Here is a 16,878-nt window from a genome sequence, read left to right as displayed (position 1 = left end):
CCCAAAGGTCGGCAGGTCTGCGCGGAGGAACGGAGACCTGCCGAGGTTTGGGGACGTTTGGGGAGGCGCCCAAACCTCCCCAAACAGGAACGGAGACCTGCCGAGGTTTGGGGACGTTTGGGGAGGCGCCCAAACCTCCCCAAAGGTCGGCAGGTCTGCGCGGAGGAACGGAGACCTGCCGAGGTTTGGGGAGGTTTGGGGAGGCGCCCAAACCTCCCCAAACAGGAACGGAGACCTGCCGAGGTTTGGGGACGTTTGGGGAGGCGCCCAAACCTCCCCAAAGGTCGGCAGGTCTGCGCGGAGGAACGGAGACCTGCCGAGGTTTGGGGAGGCGCCCAAACCTCCCCAAACAGGAACGGAGACCTGCCGAGGTTTGGGGACGTTTGGGGAGGCGCCCAAACCTCCCCAAAGGTCGGCAGGTCTGCGCGGAGGAACGGAGACCTGCCGAGGTTTGGGGAGGCGCCCAAACCTCCCCAAACAGGAACGGAGACCTGCCGAGGTTTGGGGAGGCGCCCAAACCTCCCCAAAGGTCGGCAGGTCTGCGCGGAGGAACGGAGACCTGCCGAGGTTTGGGGAGGTTTGGGGAGGCGCCCAAACCTCCCCAAACAGGAACGGAGACCTGCCGAGGTTTGGGGACGTTTGGGGAGGCGCCCAAACCTCCCCAAAGGTCGGCAGGTCTGCGCGGAGGAACGGAGACCTGCCGAGGTTTGGGGAGGTTTGGGGAGGCGCCCAAACCTCCCCAAACAGGAACGGAGACCTGCCGAGGTTTGGGGACGTTTGGGGAGGCGCCCAAACCTCCCCAAAGGTCGGCAGGTCTGCGCGGAGGAACGGAGACCTGCCGAGGTTTGGGGAGGTTTGGGGAGGCGCCCAAACCTCCCCAAACAGGAACGGAGACCTGCCGAGGTTTGGGGAGGCGCCCAAACCTCCCCAAAGGTCGGCAGGAGGAACGGAGACCTGCCGAGGTTTGGGGAGGCGCCCAAACCTCCCCAAAGGTCGGCAGGAGGAACGGAGACCTGGGGAGGTTTGGGGAGGCGCCCAAACCTCCCCAAAGGTCGGCAGGAGGAACGGAGACCTGCCGAGGTTTGGGGAGGCGCCCAAACCTCCCCAAAGGTCGGCAGGAGGAACGGAGACCTGCCGAGGTTTGGGGAGGCGCCCAAACCTCCCCAAAGGTCGGCAGGAGGAACGGAGACCTGGGGAGGTTTGGGGAGGCGCCCAAACCTCCCCAAAGGTCGGCAGGAGGAACGGAGACCTGCCGAGGTTTGGGGAGGCGCCCAAACCTCCCCAAAGGTCGGCAGGAGGAACGGAGACCTGCCGAGGTTTGGGGAGGTTTGGGCGCCTCCCCAAACCTCCCCAAACGTCGGCAGGTCTCCGTTCCTCCTGCCGACCTTTGGGGAGGTTTGGGCGCCTCCCCAAACCTCCCCAAACCTCGGCAGGTCTCCGTTCCTCCTGCCGACCTTTGGGGAGGTTTGGGCGCCTCCCCAAACCTCGGCAGGTCTCCGTTCCTCCGCGCAGACCTGCCGACCTTTGGGGAGGTTTGGGCGCCTCCCCAAACGTCCCCAAACCTCGGCAGGTCTCCGTTCCTGTTTGGGGAGGTTTGGGCGCCTCCCCAAACCTCGGCAGGTCTCCGTTCCTCCGCGCAGACCTGCCGACCTTTGGGGAGGTTTGGGCGCCTCCCCAAACGTCCCCAAACCTCGGCAGGTCTCCGTTCCTGTTTGGGGAGGTTTGGGCGCCTCCCCAAACCTCGGCAGGTCTCCGTTCCTCCGCGCAGACCTGCCGACCTTTGGGGAGGTTTGGGCGCCTCCCCAAACGTCCCCAAACCTCGGCAGGTCTCCGTTCCTGTTTGGGGAGGTTTGGGCGCCTCCCCAAACCTCCCCAAACCTCGGCAGGTCTCCGTTCCTCCGCGCAGACCTGCCGACCTTTGGGGAGGTTTGGGCGCCTCCCCAAACGTCCCCAAACCTCGGCAGGTCTCCGTTCCTGTTTGGGGAGGTTTGGGCGCCTCCCCAAACCTCCCCAAACCTCGGCAGGTCTCCGTTCCTCCGCGCAGACCTGCCGACCTTTGGGGAGGTTTGGGCGCCTCCCCAAACCTCCCCAAACCTCGGCAGGTCTCCGTTCCTGTTTGGGGAGGTTTGGGCGCCTCCCCAAACCTCCCCAAACCTCGGCAGGTCTCCGTTCCTCCGCGCAGACCTGCCGACGTTTGGGGAGGTTTGGGGAGGCGCCCAAACCTCCCCAAAGGTCGGCAGGAAGAACGGAGACCTGCCGAGGTTTGGGGAGGTTTGGGGAGGCGCCCAAACCTCCCCAAAGGTCGGCAGGTCTGCGCGGAGGAACGGAGACCTGCCGAGGTTTGGGGAGGTTTGGGGAGGCGCCCAAACCTCCCCAAACAGGAACGGAGACCTGCCGAGGTTTGGGGACGTTTGGGGAGGCGCCCAAACCTCCCCAAAGGTCGGCAGGTCTGCGCGGAGGAACGGAGACCTGCCGAGGTTTGGGGAGGTTTGGGGAGGCGCCCAAACCTCCCCAAACAGGAACGGAGACCTGCCGAGGTTTGGGGACGTTTGGGGAGGCGCCCAAACCTCCCCAAAGGTCGGCAGGTCTGCGCGGAGGAACGGAGACCTGCCGAGGTTTGGGGAGGTTTGGGGAGGCGCCCAAACCTCCCCAAACAGGAACGGAGACCTGCCGAGGTTTGGGGAGGTTTGGGGAGGCGCCCAAACCTCCCCAAAGGTCGGCAGGTCTGCGCGGAGGAACGGAGACCTGCCGAGGTTTGGGGACGTTTGGGGAGGCGCCCAAACCTCCCCAAACAGGAACGGAGACCTGCCGAGGTTTGGGGACGTTTGGGGAGGCGCCCAAACCTCCCCAAAGGTCGGCAGGTCTGCGCGGAGGAACGGAGACCTGCCGAGGTTTGGGGAGGTTTGGGGAGGCGCCCAAACCTCCCCAAACAGGAACGGAGACCTGCCGAGGTTTGGGGACGTTTGGGGAGGCGCCCAAACCTCCCCAAAGGTCGGCAGGTCTGCGCGGAGGAACGGAGACCTGCCGAGGTTTGGGGAGGCGCCCAAACCTCCCCAAACAGGAACGGAGACCTGCCGAGGTTTGGGGACGTTTGGGGAGGCGCCCAAACCTCCCCAAAGGTCGGCAGGTCTGCGCGGAGGAACGGAGACCTGCCGAGGTTTGGGGAGGCGCCCAAACCTCCCCAAACAGGAACGGAGACCTGCCGAGGTTTGGGGAGGCGCCCAAACCTCCCCAAAGGTCGGCAGGTCTGCGTGGAGGAACGGAGACCTGCCGAGGTTTGGGGAGGTTTGGGGAGGCGCCCAAACCTCCCCAAACAGGAACGGAGACCTGCCGAGGTTTGGGGACGTTTGGGGAGGCGCCCAAACCTCCCCAAAGGTCGGCAGGTCTGCGCGGAGGAACGGAGACCTGCCGAGGTTTGGGGAGGTTTGGGGAGGCGCCCAAACCTCCCCAAACAGGAACGGAGACCTGCCGAGGTTTGGGGACGTTTGGGGAGGCGCCCAAACCTCCCCAAAGGTCGGCAGGTCTGCGCGGAGGAACGGAGACCTGCCGAGGTTTGGGGAGGTTTGGGGAGGCGCCCAAACCTCCCCAAACAGGAACGGAGACCTGCCGAGGTTTGGGGAGGCGCCCAAACCTCCCCAAAGGTCGGCAGGAGGAACGGAGACCTGCCGAGGTTTGGGGAGGCGCCCAAACCTCCCCAAAGGTCGGCAGGAGGAACGGAGACCTGGGGAGGTTTGGGGAGGCGCCCAAACCTCCCCAAAGGTCGGCAGGAGGAACGGAGACCTGCCGAGGTTTGGGGAGGCGCCCAAACCTCCCCAAAGGTCGGCAGGAGGAACGGAGACCTGCCGAGGTTTGGGGAGGCGCCCAAACCTCCCCAAAGGTCGGCAGGAGGAACGGAGACCTGGGGAGGTTTGGGGAGGCGCCCAAACCTCCCCAAAGGTCGGCAGGAGGAACGGAGACCTGCCGAGGTTTGGGGAGGCGCCCAAACCTCCCCAAAGGTCGGCAGGAGGAACGGAGACCTGCCGAGGTTTGGGGAGGTTTGGGCGCCTCCCCAAACCTCCCCAAACCTCGGCAGGTCTCCGTTCCTCCTGCCGACCTTTGGGGAGGTTTGGGCGCCTCCCCAAACCTCCCCAAACCTCGGCAGGTCTCCGTTCCTCCTGCCGACCTTTGGGGAGGTTTGGGCGCCTCCCCAAACCTCGGCAGGTCTCCGTTCCTCCGCGCAGACCTGCCGACCTTTGGGGAGGTTTGGGCGCCTCCCCAAACGTCCCCAAACCTCGGCAGGTCTCCGTTCCTGTTTGGGGAGGTTTGGGCGCCTCCCCAAACCTCCCCAAACCTCGGCAGGTCTCCGTTCCTCCGCGCAGACCTGCCGACGTTTGGGGAGGTTTGGGCGCCTCCCCAAACCTCCCCAAACCTCGGCAGGTCTCCGTTCCTGTTTGGGGAGGTTTGGGCGCCTCCCCAAACCTCCCCAAACCTCGGCAGGTCTCCGTTCCTCCGCGCAGACCTGCCGACCTTTGGGGAGGTTTGGGCGCCTCCCCAAACGTCCCCAAACCTCGGCAGGTCTCCGTTCCTGTTTGGGGAGGTTTGGGCGCCTCCCCAAACCTCCCCAAACCTCGGCAGGTCTCCGTTCCTCCGCGCAGACCTGCCGACCTTTGGGGAGGTTTGGGCGCCTCCCCAAACGTCCCCAAACCTCGGCAGGTCTCCGTTCCTGTTTGGGGAGGTTTGGGCGCCTCCCCAAACCTCCCCAAACCTCGGCAGGTCTCCGTTCCTCCGCGCAGACCTGCCGACCTTTGGGGAGGTTTGGGCGCCTCCCCAAACGTCCCCAAACCTCGGCAGGTCTCCGTTCCTGTTTGGGGAGGTTTGGGCGCCTCCCCAAACCTCGGCAGGTCTCCGTTCCTCCGCGCAGACCTGCCGACCTTTGGGGAGGTTTGGGCGCCTCCCCAAACGTCCCCAAACCTCGGCAGGTCTCCGTTCCTGTTTGGGGAGGTTTGGGCGCCTCCCCAAACCTCGGCAGGTCTCCGTTCCTCCGCGCAGACCTGCCGACCTTTGGGGAGGTTTGGGCGCCTCCCCAAACGTCCCCAAACCTCGGCAGGTCTCCGTTCCTGTTTGGGGAGGTTTGGGCGCCTCCCCAAACCTCCCCAAACCTCGGCAGGTCTCCGTTCCTCCGCGCAGACCTGCCGACCTTTGGGGAGGTTTGGGCGCCTCCCCAAACGTCCCCAAACCTCGGCAGGTCTCCGTTCCTCCGCGCAGACCTGCCGACCTTTGGGGAGGTTTGGGCGCCTCCCCAAACCTCCCCAAACCTCGGCAGGTCTCCGTTCCTGTTTGGGGAGGTTTGGGCGCCTCCCCAAACCTCCCCAAACCTCGGCAGGTCTCCGTTCCTCCGCGCAGACCTGCCGACGTTTGGGGAGGTTTGGGGAGGCGCCCAAACCTCCCCAAAGGTCGGCAGGAAGAACGGAGACCTGCCGAGGTTTGGGGAGGTTTGGGGAGGCGCCCAAACCTCCCCAAAGGTCGGCAGGTCTGCGCGGAGGAACGGAGACCTGCCGAGGTTTGGGGAGGTTTGGGGAGGCGCCCAAACCTCCCCAAACAGGAACGGAGACCTGCCGAGGTTTGGGGACGTTTGGGGAGGCGCCCAAACCTCCCCAAAGGTCGGCAGGTCTGCGCGGAGGAACGGAGACCTGCCGAGGTTTGGGGAGGTTTGGGGAGGCGCCCAAACCTCCCCAAACAGGAACGGAGACCTGCCGAGGTTTGGGGACGTTTGGGGAGGCGCCCAAACCTCCCCAAAGGTCGGCAGGTCTGCGCGGAGGAACGGAGACCTGCCGAGGTTTGGGGAGGTTTGGGGAGGCGCCCAAACCTCCCCAAACAGGAACGGAGACCTGCCGAGGTTTGGGGAGGTTTGGGGAGGCGCCCAAACCTCCCCAAAGGTCGGCAGGTCTGCGCGGAGGAACGGAGACCTGCCGAGGTTTGGGGACGTTTGGGGAGGCGCCCAAACCTCCCCAAACAGGAACGGAGACCTGCCGAGGTTTGGGGACGTTTGGGGAGGCGCCCAAACCTCCCCAAAGGTCGGCAGGTCTGCGCGGAGGAACGGAGACCTGCCGAGGTTTGGGGAGGTTTGGGGAGGCGCCCAAACCTCCCCAAACAGGAACGGAGACCTGCCGAGGTTTGGGGACGTTTGGGGAGGCGCCCAAACCTCCCCAAAGGTCGGCAGGTCTGCGCGGAGGAACGGAGACCTGCCGAGGTTTGGGGAGGTTTGGGGAGGCGCCCAAACCTCCCCAAACAGGAACGGAGACCTGCCGAGGTTTGGGGACGTTTGGGGAGGCGCCCAAACCTCCCCAAAGGTCGGCAGGTCTGCGCGGAGGAACGGAGACCTGCCGAGGTTTGGGGAGGTTTGGGGAGGCGCCCAAACCTCCCCAAACAGGAACGGAGACCTGCCGAGGTTTGGGGAGGCGCCCAAACCTCCCCAAAGGTCGGCAGGAGGAACGGAGACCTGCCGAGGTTTGGGGAGGCGCCCAAACCTCCCCAAAGGTCGGCAGGAGGAACGGAGACCTGCCGAGGTTTGGGGAGGCGCCCAAACCTCCCCAAAGGTCGGCAGGAGGAACGGAGACCTGCCGAGGTTTGGGGAGGCGCCCAAACCTCCCCAAAGGTCGGCAGGAGGAACGGAGACCTGCCGAGGTTTGGGGAGGCGCCCAAACCTCCCCAAAGGTCGGCAGGAGGAACGGAGACCTGCCGAGGTTTGGGGAGGCGCCCAAACCTCCCCAAAGGTCGGCAGGAGGAACGGAGACCTGCCGAGGTTTGGGGAGGTTTGGGGAGGCGCCCAAACCTCCCCAAAGGTCGGCAGGAGGAACGGAGACCTGCCGACGTTTGGGGAGGTTTGGGGAGGCGCCCAAACCTCCCCAAACGTCGGCAGGTCTGCGCGGAGGAACGGAGACCTGCCGAGGTTTGGGGAGGCGCCCAAACCTCCCCAAACGTCGGCAAGTCTCCGTTCCTCCGCGCCCTGCCTGCCTGCTTCTTTCCGCTGCGGAAAGAAGCAGGCAGGCAAGGCGCGGAGTTTGGGGAGGTGCGCGCGCACCTCCCCAAACCTCCCCAAACTTCGGCAGGTCTCGGACGGCGGTGGCTTGGGAGAGGTGCGGGCGATCCCGGAAGCACCAAAGCCTCGGCCGCGCACAAGTCCTCGGTAAGTTTTTTTTGTTGACTGGAGTATAAGCCGAAGTGGAATTTTTCAGCCCAAAAAGTGGGCTGAAAAATTCGGCTTATACTCAAGTATATACGGTAGCTTGCTTTTTGTATTTATATCAAAATCTCTGCTTTTCTAGATCAGATTCATGTTAACCATTGCAGCGTGGCCTAAGGTTATCCTGAATTTGATTTCAGCAGTAAAACCGCCATCATGAACAATTTTGGATCCAAGGAAGATAACTTCTCAAACTAGTTAAATTTCCTCTTGCTTTGTTTTAAATGTCTCATGATCATCTTTGTTTCCCTCAATCATACTTTTTCACTTTCATCCTTGATTTTCCAGATCATTTTTTTCCAGGCCTTCCTTATAGCCAACCATGACTAACCTATTATTAAAGACCCAACCCAATTCCACTTCTACCACTGCTGTTCCTATAATATATTTTATATGATTCTACCTAAACCCAAATTCTCCTTTTGGCATACATGTCATCATTGTGGTCATCCTAAACCAGGGCTCTTCAAACGTGGCCCTTTTATGACTTGTGGACTTCAACTCTGGCTAAGGAATTCTAGGAGCTGAAGTCCACAAGTCATAAAAGGGCCAAATTTGAAGACCCCTGTCCTAAACATTATCCTGTAACATAATCCACAAACATGATGATGATGACGACAACGATGATGACGACAAAACAACAACAACAACAACAACAACAACAACAACAACAACAACAACAATAATAATAATAATAATAATAATAATAATAATAATAATAATAATAATAATAATAATAATAGTTGCTCAGGCAGGAAACCCTATACCATTTCAAACAAATGGTTGTCCAGTCTCTTCTTAAAAGCTTACAGTGTTGGAGCATTTACAACTTCTGGAGGTAGATAAGCAGGAGGATAATTATTTCACCTTTTGCTTTCTTTTTGCTGTGCTATACGATAGGGATTCCATGTTACAGCCTTCATTGCCTTCCCTGCAATTACATGAATCTTAATAATTGCCACTTCTCAAGCACAATTCCAGCAACTTTCCCAAAGTTAAAAAAAGGAAAACAGCTGACACGTAAGTTCATCATGGTTATAAAACCCCTTTACTCCTTGCCATTCAGAACTGAACTAGTAAGGGAGAAGCAGATGTGGCTGAGTTTCTTTATTTTATTTTCCCTTTCCATTCTATAACACCCTCATTGTGAAATGTTACTGGAATACTTTGCTTAAATCAGATACATTGCCAGCCATGAGGTTCTTGATGAAGATATGACCACCTAATCTGCACCTAAATGATGATATTAGAAGTCTTGTTTTTATTTTTATCTTACGTGGGAAACAATATCAATGCAAGAGACTGCTTTCCACCTGATTCCCTTCCTATTCCTCACGAATCCTATCAGCCAGGTGACCTCCTCATAGGTGGGATTACTTCTCAGATGTGGTACTTTTTTCATAAACTTTCCTTCCAAAAACCACCTTCACAGGACCTGACCTTCCAATTTCCAATGTAAGAAACTCTTGGACCTGATTTTAGAGTAACTCCATTCTCTTTTCTATGAAAGAAAATATTGGTTGGGCAACTCTGCAAATCACAAGATTTGGTGATATGCAAATATAATGAACATAGATACAGTAGGTAGGAGTGATGAATGAATGAATGCATGAGATGGTTCAAAAGCTTATTCTTGCAACTTCTAAGGATGAATGAAAGAAAGTATGGAGATGAGTAAAGGATTAACCTAAACATTCTCTTGTGTTCTGTCCACTTACACTTCTAAGACATTATAAGTGGAGTACCTATGATTGGAGTAACTACTTCCAAGATAGTTCTTAATTGATTCAATGAGCTGAATCCATCCAACAATCCCAATTCTCTTTCTGGATAATTTAACTCTGAGATACAAACATATATATTTGCCATTTGAAGAATGGAGTTATGGTTAACCCTTTCAAGATAAGCTATGCTATGCAAAATATCCCCTCAGCCCCCAAGAATAAGAAATAACAAGCCAAAGAAATTAAAAATAGGAAAATTACTTAACACTAGTTTATGCCAAGTGTAAATTATTACTTCATATCATTGACTATACTTCTGCATATCTTTGTTATCTTTGCAAAAAAATCTTCCTTCTACCATATCTCTACATAGCTTCATAATTCCTTTAAACTTCTTGCCTCTTTCTTTGGCATGGATGCAATGGACTGGGTAAATTGATGTAGGAATTACTTTGGATTGAACTGTGTGTGGAAAGGAAGGGAACTCAGGGTGATTGTGCAGATGCATGTTCCATAAAAAGCAAGTGACAGATACTTTATCATAAGAGGGGGTTGCACCACTGAGTCAGTTTTGACTCATTCATTCAATCAATCAATCAATCAATCAATCAATCAATCAATCAGAATAGAGCTGGAAGGGACCATGGAGATCTTCTAGTCCAACCCCCTGCTCAAGGAGGAGAACCCATAACATTTCAGATAGGTGCCTGTCCCGTTTTTTTCTTAAAAACCTCCAGTGATTAAGCATCTAAAATTTCTGAAAGCAAGCTGTTCCACTGGCTAATTATTCTCACAGTTAGGAAGTTTCTGCTTAATTCCAGGTTGTTCCTCTCCTTGATTGGTTTCCATCCATTGTTTCTTGTCTTGCCTTCTGTGCTTTGGAAAATAAGTTGACTTCCTCCTCTTCCTCCTCTTTATGGCAGCTCCTCAAATATTGGAATACTGCTAGTCCTTCTTTTCTCCTGACTAGCCAAACTCAAATCCTGCAACTGTTGTTCATATGTTTTAGTCTCCAGGCCTTTAATCATTTTAGTTGCTCTTCTCTGGACTGTTTCCAAAGTCTAAACCTTTTTTGCAGTGTCAATGGCTGCTGACTGTACTAGTCCATTCAATTTTCTTGGCAGCATTTTTCTGAAGTGGTTTGTCCTTGCCTCCTTCTTCGTAGGATTGAGGGACAGTAACTTGGCCAGGGTCATCCATCTGGCTTCATTCTCCAGGCATAGCTCAAATGTTTGCACTGCTGGTTTCTAGCCTGATTCCTTAATCACTGTATCAAACAATCTTTCACCCTATCAGTTAACAAGTAGAGTAGAGTAGAGTAGAGTAGAGTAGAGTAGAGTAGAGTAGAGTAGAGTAGAGTAGAGTAGAGTAGAATAACAAAGTTGGAAGGGTCCTTGGATGCCTTCTAGTCCAATCCCTTGGTCAAGCAGGAAACCCTATACCATTTTAGACAAATGGTTGTCCAATCTCTTCTTTAAAACTTCCAGTGTTGGAGTGTTGACAACTTCTGGAGGCATGTTGTTCCACTGATTAATTGTTCTAACTATCAGGAAATTTCTTCTTAGTTCTAGGTTGCTTCTGTCCTTGATTAGTTTCCATCCATTGCTTCTTGTCCTGCCTTCAGGTGCTTTGGAGAATAGGTTAACTCTCTCTTTTTTTGTAGCAACCCCCGCAATGTCAGAAAATGCTATCATGTAACCATTAGTCCTTCTTTTCATTAAACTAGACATTCCCAATTCCAGTAACTGTTCTTCATATATTTTAGCCTCCAGTCCCCTATAACAGTATGCTCCAATATGTTAAAAACCCATTGTATGTGTTACATGTTAAGAGTCCCTCTTTTTGAGGATCTCATCTAATTGTTCCAAACAGAATTTCCCCAGCTTTGTGCTTTCCTTTTGATTCATGAATGTTTCCTTCCATCTGATTTTGAGTCATCCTGAGTTCTATCTGTATGACCAATCCATCTCAGTGTATATAAAGTGATGTGTGGAAGTGGTAGAAAAAAGGATCAGCTCCCTAACTTTCTGCATGAATGTCTGGATGCTTATCTACTGTTCTTTGCATTGGAAGTCCCATGCAAAAGAGATGTCTTTGAAATAGCTGTAAGAGCAACTCATGGCTGCTTTAAAGCTTCACTAAGGGGTGTGCTTTGCTTATCCAATCTTGTTTCTAAATTTTATGTGTATATTTTTTTTTCTTTTCTTTTTTGGAGCTTGTATTTTAATTTTTTTTGAATAAAAAGAAAGTTTCCAAAGCACTTCTTTGAAATAATACTGGCATCCTTATCATTTATATTCTCTGCATTGATTCCAAACTAACTAATCTTTCAGAAATTCACCTAAGTTCCTACTCTTCTTTCTAGTCTTATGCTTCTCTTTGGCTATTCCTCCTCTCCTTCTGAGTATTTTGCAGGTTCTCTCCACAAAACCTTACCATTTTGTTAACAAATCATTTTGTTTCTATTAATTGTTTTTTTAAATTTTAGATTGGTTGTAGTAAGTAAAATGGATCCAGAGGCTGATAAAAAACAAAACAATTATATGGGTTGTACAATCTGAACATAACTGTCTTTCAGCATAGTGACAAAATTCTACCAACATGTCTTGGGCTTGGCGTTTGCAGTAAATGAGATTAACCAAAATCCTCAGATCTTGCCCAATGTTACCCTCGGATTTCACATCTATGATAGCTACTACAATGAGAAAATGACTTATCAGACCACATTGGACCTACTCTTCAAATTTCATAGTTTTGTTCCCAACTATGCATGCAACATCCAGAAAAATCTCATGGCCATCATTGGTGGACTTGGCTCTGATATCTCCTTCCACATGTCTGACATCTTAACTCTTTATAAAATTCCACAAGTAAGATTTTCAAATGCTTTTTCCCCCCCCTTCTAGTCTATATCTTGAGTCTTGGTGACTATTTGTGCATGTCCCTACATTTTTCTTGCCAAGATTTCAGAAGTGGTTTGACATTGATAACCTTCCTAGAGTTGAGAAAGAGTGACTGGTCCAAGGTTAACCAACTAACTTCATGTTAAATAAAGGACTAGAACTCACTGTCTCCTGGGTTGCAATCTGATGCCTTAACTGACTCTCATGTCATTATGAAGGGTATATTGCTAAGACTATGAATTAAGATGGAGTAGAAACCCATTTAATTGAACATTACAGTTTAGAAAAAAGGAATAAAGAGTTGACTGACAACAAATATTTAACTATTCAAAATGAAGCAAAGTTGTGGTTTAAAGGATTTTGACAAAAAGAAAAAAGAAATATGGATTTGAACAGATTTCTTTATTGTTTCAGTTTTCCATAGACCAGCATTTGAATGAACAATGGACATTCAAACCATGATCCACGTCCCCATGTTCTAAAAAGACAATCACAAAGACTGAAAGATGTTTCTTACAGTAAATATATGCATTTTCTTTTAGCTCACATATGGTTCTTTTGCTTCTGAAGAAAACAACCCAACACGGTTCCCTTCCTTTTATCGCATGGTCTCAAATGAAGCCCATCAGTATACAGGAATTGTCCAGTTACTGAAGCATTTTGGATGGACTTGGATTGGACTCATTGTTTTGAGAGATGAGAGTGGAGATAATTTCTTGAAGATCTTGGAACCTTTGTTTTTCCAGAATAGAATCTGTTCTGCCTTCATACAAAGAATCCCAAGTGAAGGCCGTTTGCTTTCTTTCGCTGAAATCAATGAGATATCATCAAGCATTTATAAATCTTTCAGGGACAACAATGCCAAAATATATGTTATGTATGGAGAAACTCTTACAGTGATGTGGCTGAGTACATTAATGTTTCAGACAGATTCTTATTATTCAGAAAACACATCAGTTGGAAAGTTGTGGATTGTAACTGCACAGATTGACTTCACAGTCATGGGCCTTGTAACAAGCTGGGATTCAGAAGTATTCCAAGGTACCATTTCCTTTGAAGTTCCTTCAAATGAACCACTAGGGTTTCAGACATACCTTCATAACCTAAAATGCTGCTCAGCACATGATGACCATTTTCTAAAGGATTTTTGGGAGCAAGCTTTCCATTGCACATTTTCAAATTCCAAAGGATCAGTGGAGCACAATGAAGCATGCGCTGGTAAAGAGAAGTTGGAGACACTTCCAGGTTCTGTTTTTGAAATGCAGATGAGTGGCCACAGCTACAGCATCTTTAATGCTGTCTATCTTTTGGCACATGCTTTACACGCAATGACTTCATTTAGGTCCCGCCACCAAGCATTGGTGAAAAGGAAGAAACGTGCATATCAAGATCTTCAACCTTGGCAGGTAATTTCTACACAATGAAATAGCTTTATTATCAGGAACCTTTTAGTAAGTGAAATAGGGTTAAGATAAAATATGTAGTAATCAATCAACAAGGAGAACTGTAGCTTGGGTCAATTTTCACATTATGAGTTACCTGGATGTGATGTTTTAGCTATTCTTTCTTTTTCTGATAGCTTCACTGGTTTCTTCAAGGCATTTCCTTTAACAACTCAGTTGGAGAAAGTGTGACTTTTAATGAGAGAATGGAAGTGGCCAATGGCCTTGATATAATGAAGATGGTGATATTCCCAAATAACTCCTTCACTAAAATAAAAGTTGGGAGGATAGATTCCAAAGAAAAGCAGACCTTCAGCTTTTATCAAGATAAAAAGAGTTGGCACAGGCATTTCAACCAGGTACAGTTTCTCAATTTTAATTGGTCATTCCATCATGTGGGAAAAAAAAATATATTTGATGGATCAGATATTTCTTCTGGCTTAGGAATTGGTCCTGTATGAGTAGTTATATTTTGAAAGGAAGAGAAGAACCTGTTTTCCACATTATAGTGCACAATCAGTATAGGAGGAGAGCCATGTTTGTCTAAGATTAGTTAGATGGTAGAAGACTCTTATATCATCTATCACTGAGAATCTCTCAACAAACACAAGGGGTCTTTAATATATCACAATGATTAATTGAAAAAATACTGCTAATCTGGCATATATGGAACCTGCATCTGCCTAACCCATGGGTGTCAAACTTGCCACAACATGTGAGATGTCATGATGTATCACAATTCTTTGCATTGCTGACAATGGGGTGGGTGCAGCTTTGGTATGATGAAACTGGCCCGCAGGCCGGCAGTTTGACACCCCTGGCCTAACTGATCTATTTTCCCTTCTCCCTGCCTCACCCCAAGTTTAATCCTATATCACTTTAGCCATTCTATGGATCTGATGAAGTGAATTGTGGCTAATGAAAGTTTATGGCTTTTAATAAAATTTGCAAGTTAAAAAGAATGCTATTGGACTCCTTCTGACTTTTTATTAAGCAATATTATGATTTTTGAAATATTTTGAAGAAAACCAGTTTTTCTATCCTAAATTATTTTCACATTTACGGATAGGTTCTGCCCTTTTCTCTATGTAGTAATTCTTGCCAGCCTGGATACCAAAAGAAAAAGAAGGAAGGAGAGAAATTCTGCTGCTACGATTGTGCTCCCTGCCCTGAAGGGAAGATTTCACATGAAATAGGTAATGTAGTACAATAAATATTAACAACATGCATTAATGTAAGTGAACATGTGTGAAATGTGTTTTTATGTTAGTCAGCCAAGAAACTTTACTAGAATAGATTCCTAGTAAAATGATTTTCAGTGGGGTCATTTGTGAGAAATTAACACAAGGAATATACCTTGTGTATGTCTATGAAGATTCTCAATCATCCAGGTCATGATTGTCCCAAAGGTACAACTTTTTTTTGAAGGTTCTGAAGAAGCTTCTTGGATGAGAAGTGAAATGACTTTGAGGGAAAACAAAGTTCAGTTGCCTTTTGCAAAAGCATCTTTGTGATAACTATGACATGGATGACTGAGAATCTCCATAGACATTCTTCTCATTGGAACTAACCCATTCCCACTGGATGCTACTTCCTTGTATGTTTCTTCTGACCTGACCAAGTCTCATTTCCATGCAACAAAATAGATAAAAACATACACTCACCCCATAGCCATTTTCACTTCTTTGGATAAACCTTCTTTTCAACAGGTGTTATCCCAGTTTGGGTAATGAAATGTCTGCAGGAGAAAAACTATTCTCAGAGAACAACAAAGACCTCCTCAAACCTTCTTTTCAAAATAAGAGTATACTCCATAAACTCTAAGGGCACCAAATAAGTTTTAAGCTTATACTTGCTAAGGGTTTGGTTAAATACCAACAGCATACAACAATAAGACATAGATAACACAGCAATGTTCAACAGGGTGGCATTAGGTTGAATAGAACATGGAAATCTCCCTTGGGCCGCACATGGTCAATTTCTTATTTTATTTTTTCAATGTCCAGATATGGCTGACTGTTCCCTGTGTCCAGAAGATCAATATCCAAACAAGAAGCAAGATCGATGTATTTTCAAGACTTTAAACTTTCTGTCTCTTAAAGAACCATTAGGGATGAGTTTAGCCTTAGTTGGTATTAGCCTATTTACAACTACAGCATTTGTCCTTAGAACTTTTGTTAAGCACCAAGATACTCCCATCGTCAAAGCCAACAACCGGGAACTTACATTTACACTCCTCCTCTCCCTTCTCCTTTGCTTTCTTTCACCTTTACTATTTTTTGGGCAGCCCAACAAAATCACTTGCTTTCTTTGCCAAACTGCTTTTGGCATCATTTTTGCTGTGGCTATTTCCTGTGTATTGGCTAAAACCATCACTGTAGTTGTAGCTTTCATGGCCACCAAACCAGGGTCCAATATGAGGAAATGGTTAGGGAGAAAACTGGCCAGTTCCATTGTTATTTCCTGCACGTTTGTTCAAGCAAGTATTTGTTCTTGGTGGATGACAATTTCTCCTCCCTTCCCAAATCTGGATATGCACTCTCTCACCAGTGAAATCATAGCAGAATGTAATGTAGGATCTGCTGTCATGTTCTATCTTGTCCTGGGCTATTTGGGATTTCTAGCCATCATTAGTTTTATGGTGGCTTTTTTTGCCAGGAAATTGCCAGATACATTCAATGAAGCCAAGTTTATTACCTTCAGCATGCTGATGTTTTGTAGTGTTTGGTTGACCTTTATCCCTACTTATCTGAGCACAAAAGGGAAGTACATGGTGGCTGTGGAGATCTTCTCCATCCTAGCATCCAGTGGTGCATTGCTGTCTTGTATCTTTTTCCCCAAATGCTACATTATTCTGTTGAGACCTCAGTTAAACAACAGGCAGCAGTTAAGAAAAATCAATTAAGCAAAGTTTATGTATTCCTTGTGTGGTATGCATGTATCCATGTATATGTATATGTGTCTATGTATGTATTTAATTGCTTAATATATGAGGGAATTTTAGAAGAATATTCAGACAAACTCCATCTTAACTATGCTGGAGAACTGCCTTAGTAAGCTTTGAAGATTCTGATTATATAAATTATATATGCCACAGACCAGAATTGCAAACAAAAGCATTATAAATAAAAAATAAAGTAATAGAGTAAATATTGCAATAGGTGATAGGTTCTTCAATCAAAGTCTATCTATTTTTAGAAGGGAGCATAATTGTATTTAAATAAACCAGAATGTCCTGGGTGCTTTTTAGGTAAGAAGCTATAAGATGGGTCCTTGAGTCCTTATAGGTGGTACAATATAAGATGACATGAGCTTTAGTTTCAATAGCCCTTTATCTGCTCTTGGGGAAATTATTTATACTACCATAGTTATGTGGTATAAGTAAATCTTTGTAAAAAAGAATTTGACTACTCAGAAAAAAACCTCAAATTCTTAGTGAAGCTTGGTCCCGTCAGGTTTTCCAAGTCTTTGATAAGTAATTAAAATGGGCTGAGTCCATGCTCATAATCCATCCTTAGGAACACCTCACTGGAAAAGCCAAGTTGTTGAAGCTTTTATGGGATGGTCCTGAACCATATTGATATATA

General features: G+C 49.0%; 1 protein-coding gene across 1 annotated transcript; it reads left to right on the top strand.

Annotated features, from left to right (window-relative positions):
• Positions 1 to 10,620: 10,620 nt before the first annotated feature.
• LOC308676447 (vomeronasal type-2 receptor 26-like) lies at positions 10,621 to 16,196 on the top strand (the record flags this gene model as incomplete). The annotated part of the gene is made up of 6 exons (XM_081342259.1): positions 10,621 to 10,640; positions 11,525 to 11,816; positions 12,392 to 13,255; positions 13,429 to 13,650; positions 14,361 to 14,487; positions 15,298 to 16,196. The coding sequence occupies 6 exons, from the start codon at positions 10,621 to 10,623 to the stop codon at positions 16,194 to 16,196; spliced, it is 2,424 nt and encodes an 807-aa protein (XP_081198385.1).
• Positions 16,197 to 16,878: the final 682 nt, after the last annotated feature.

The sequence above is a fragment of the Vipera berus genome (genome assembly GCF_964194415.1).
Source record: "Vipera berus genome assembly, chromosome: W".
Lineage (NCBI taxonomy): Eukaryota > Metazoa > Chordata > Lepidosauria > Squamata > Viperidae > Vipera > Vipera berus.
This window is presented reverse-complemented; position numbering and strand designations above follow the sequence as displayed.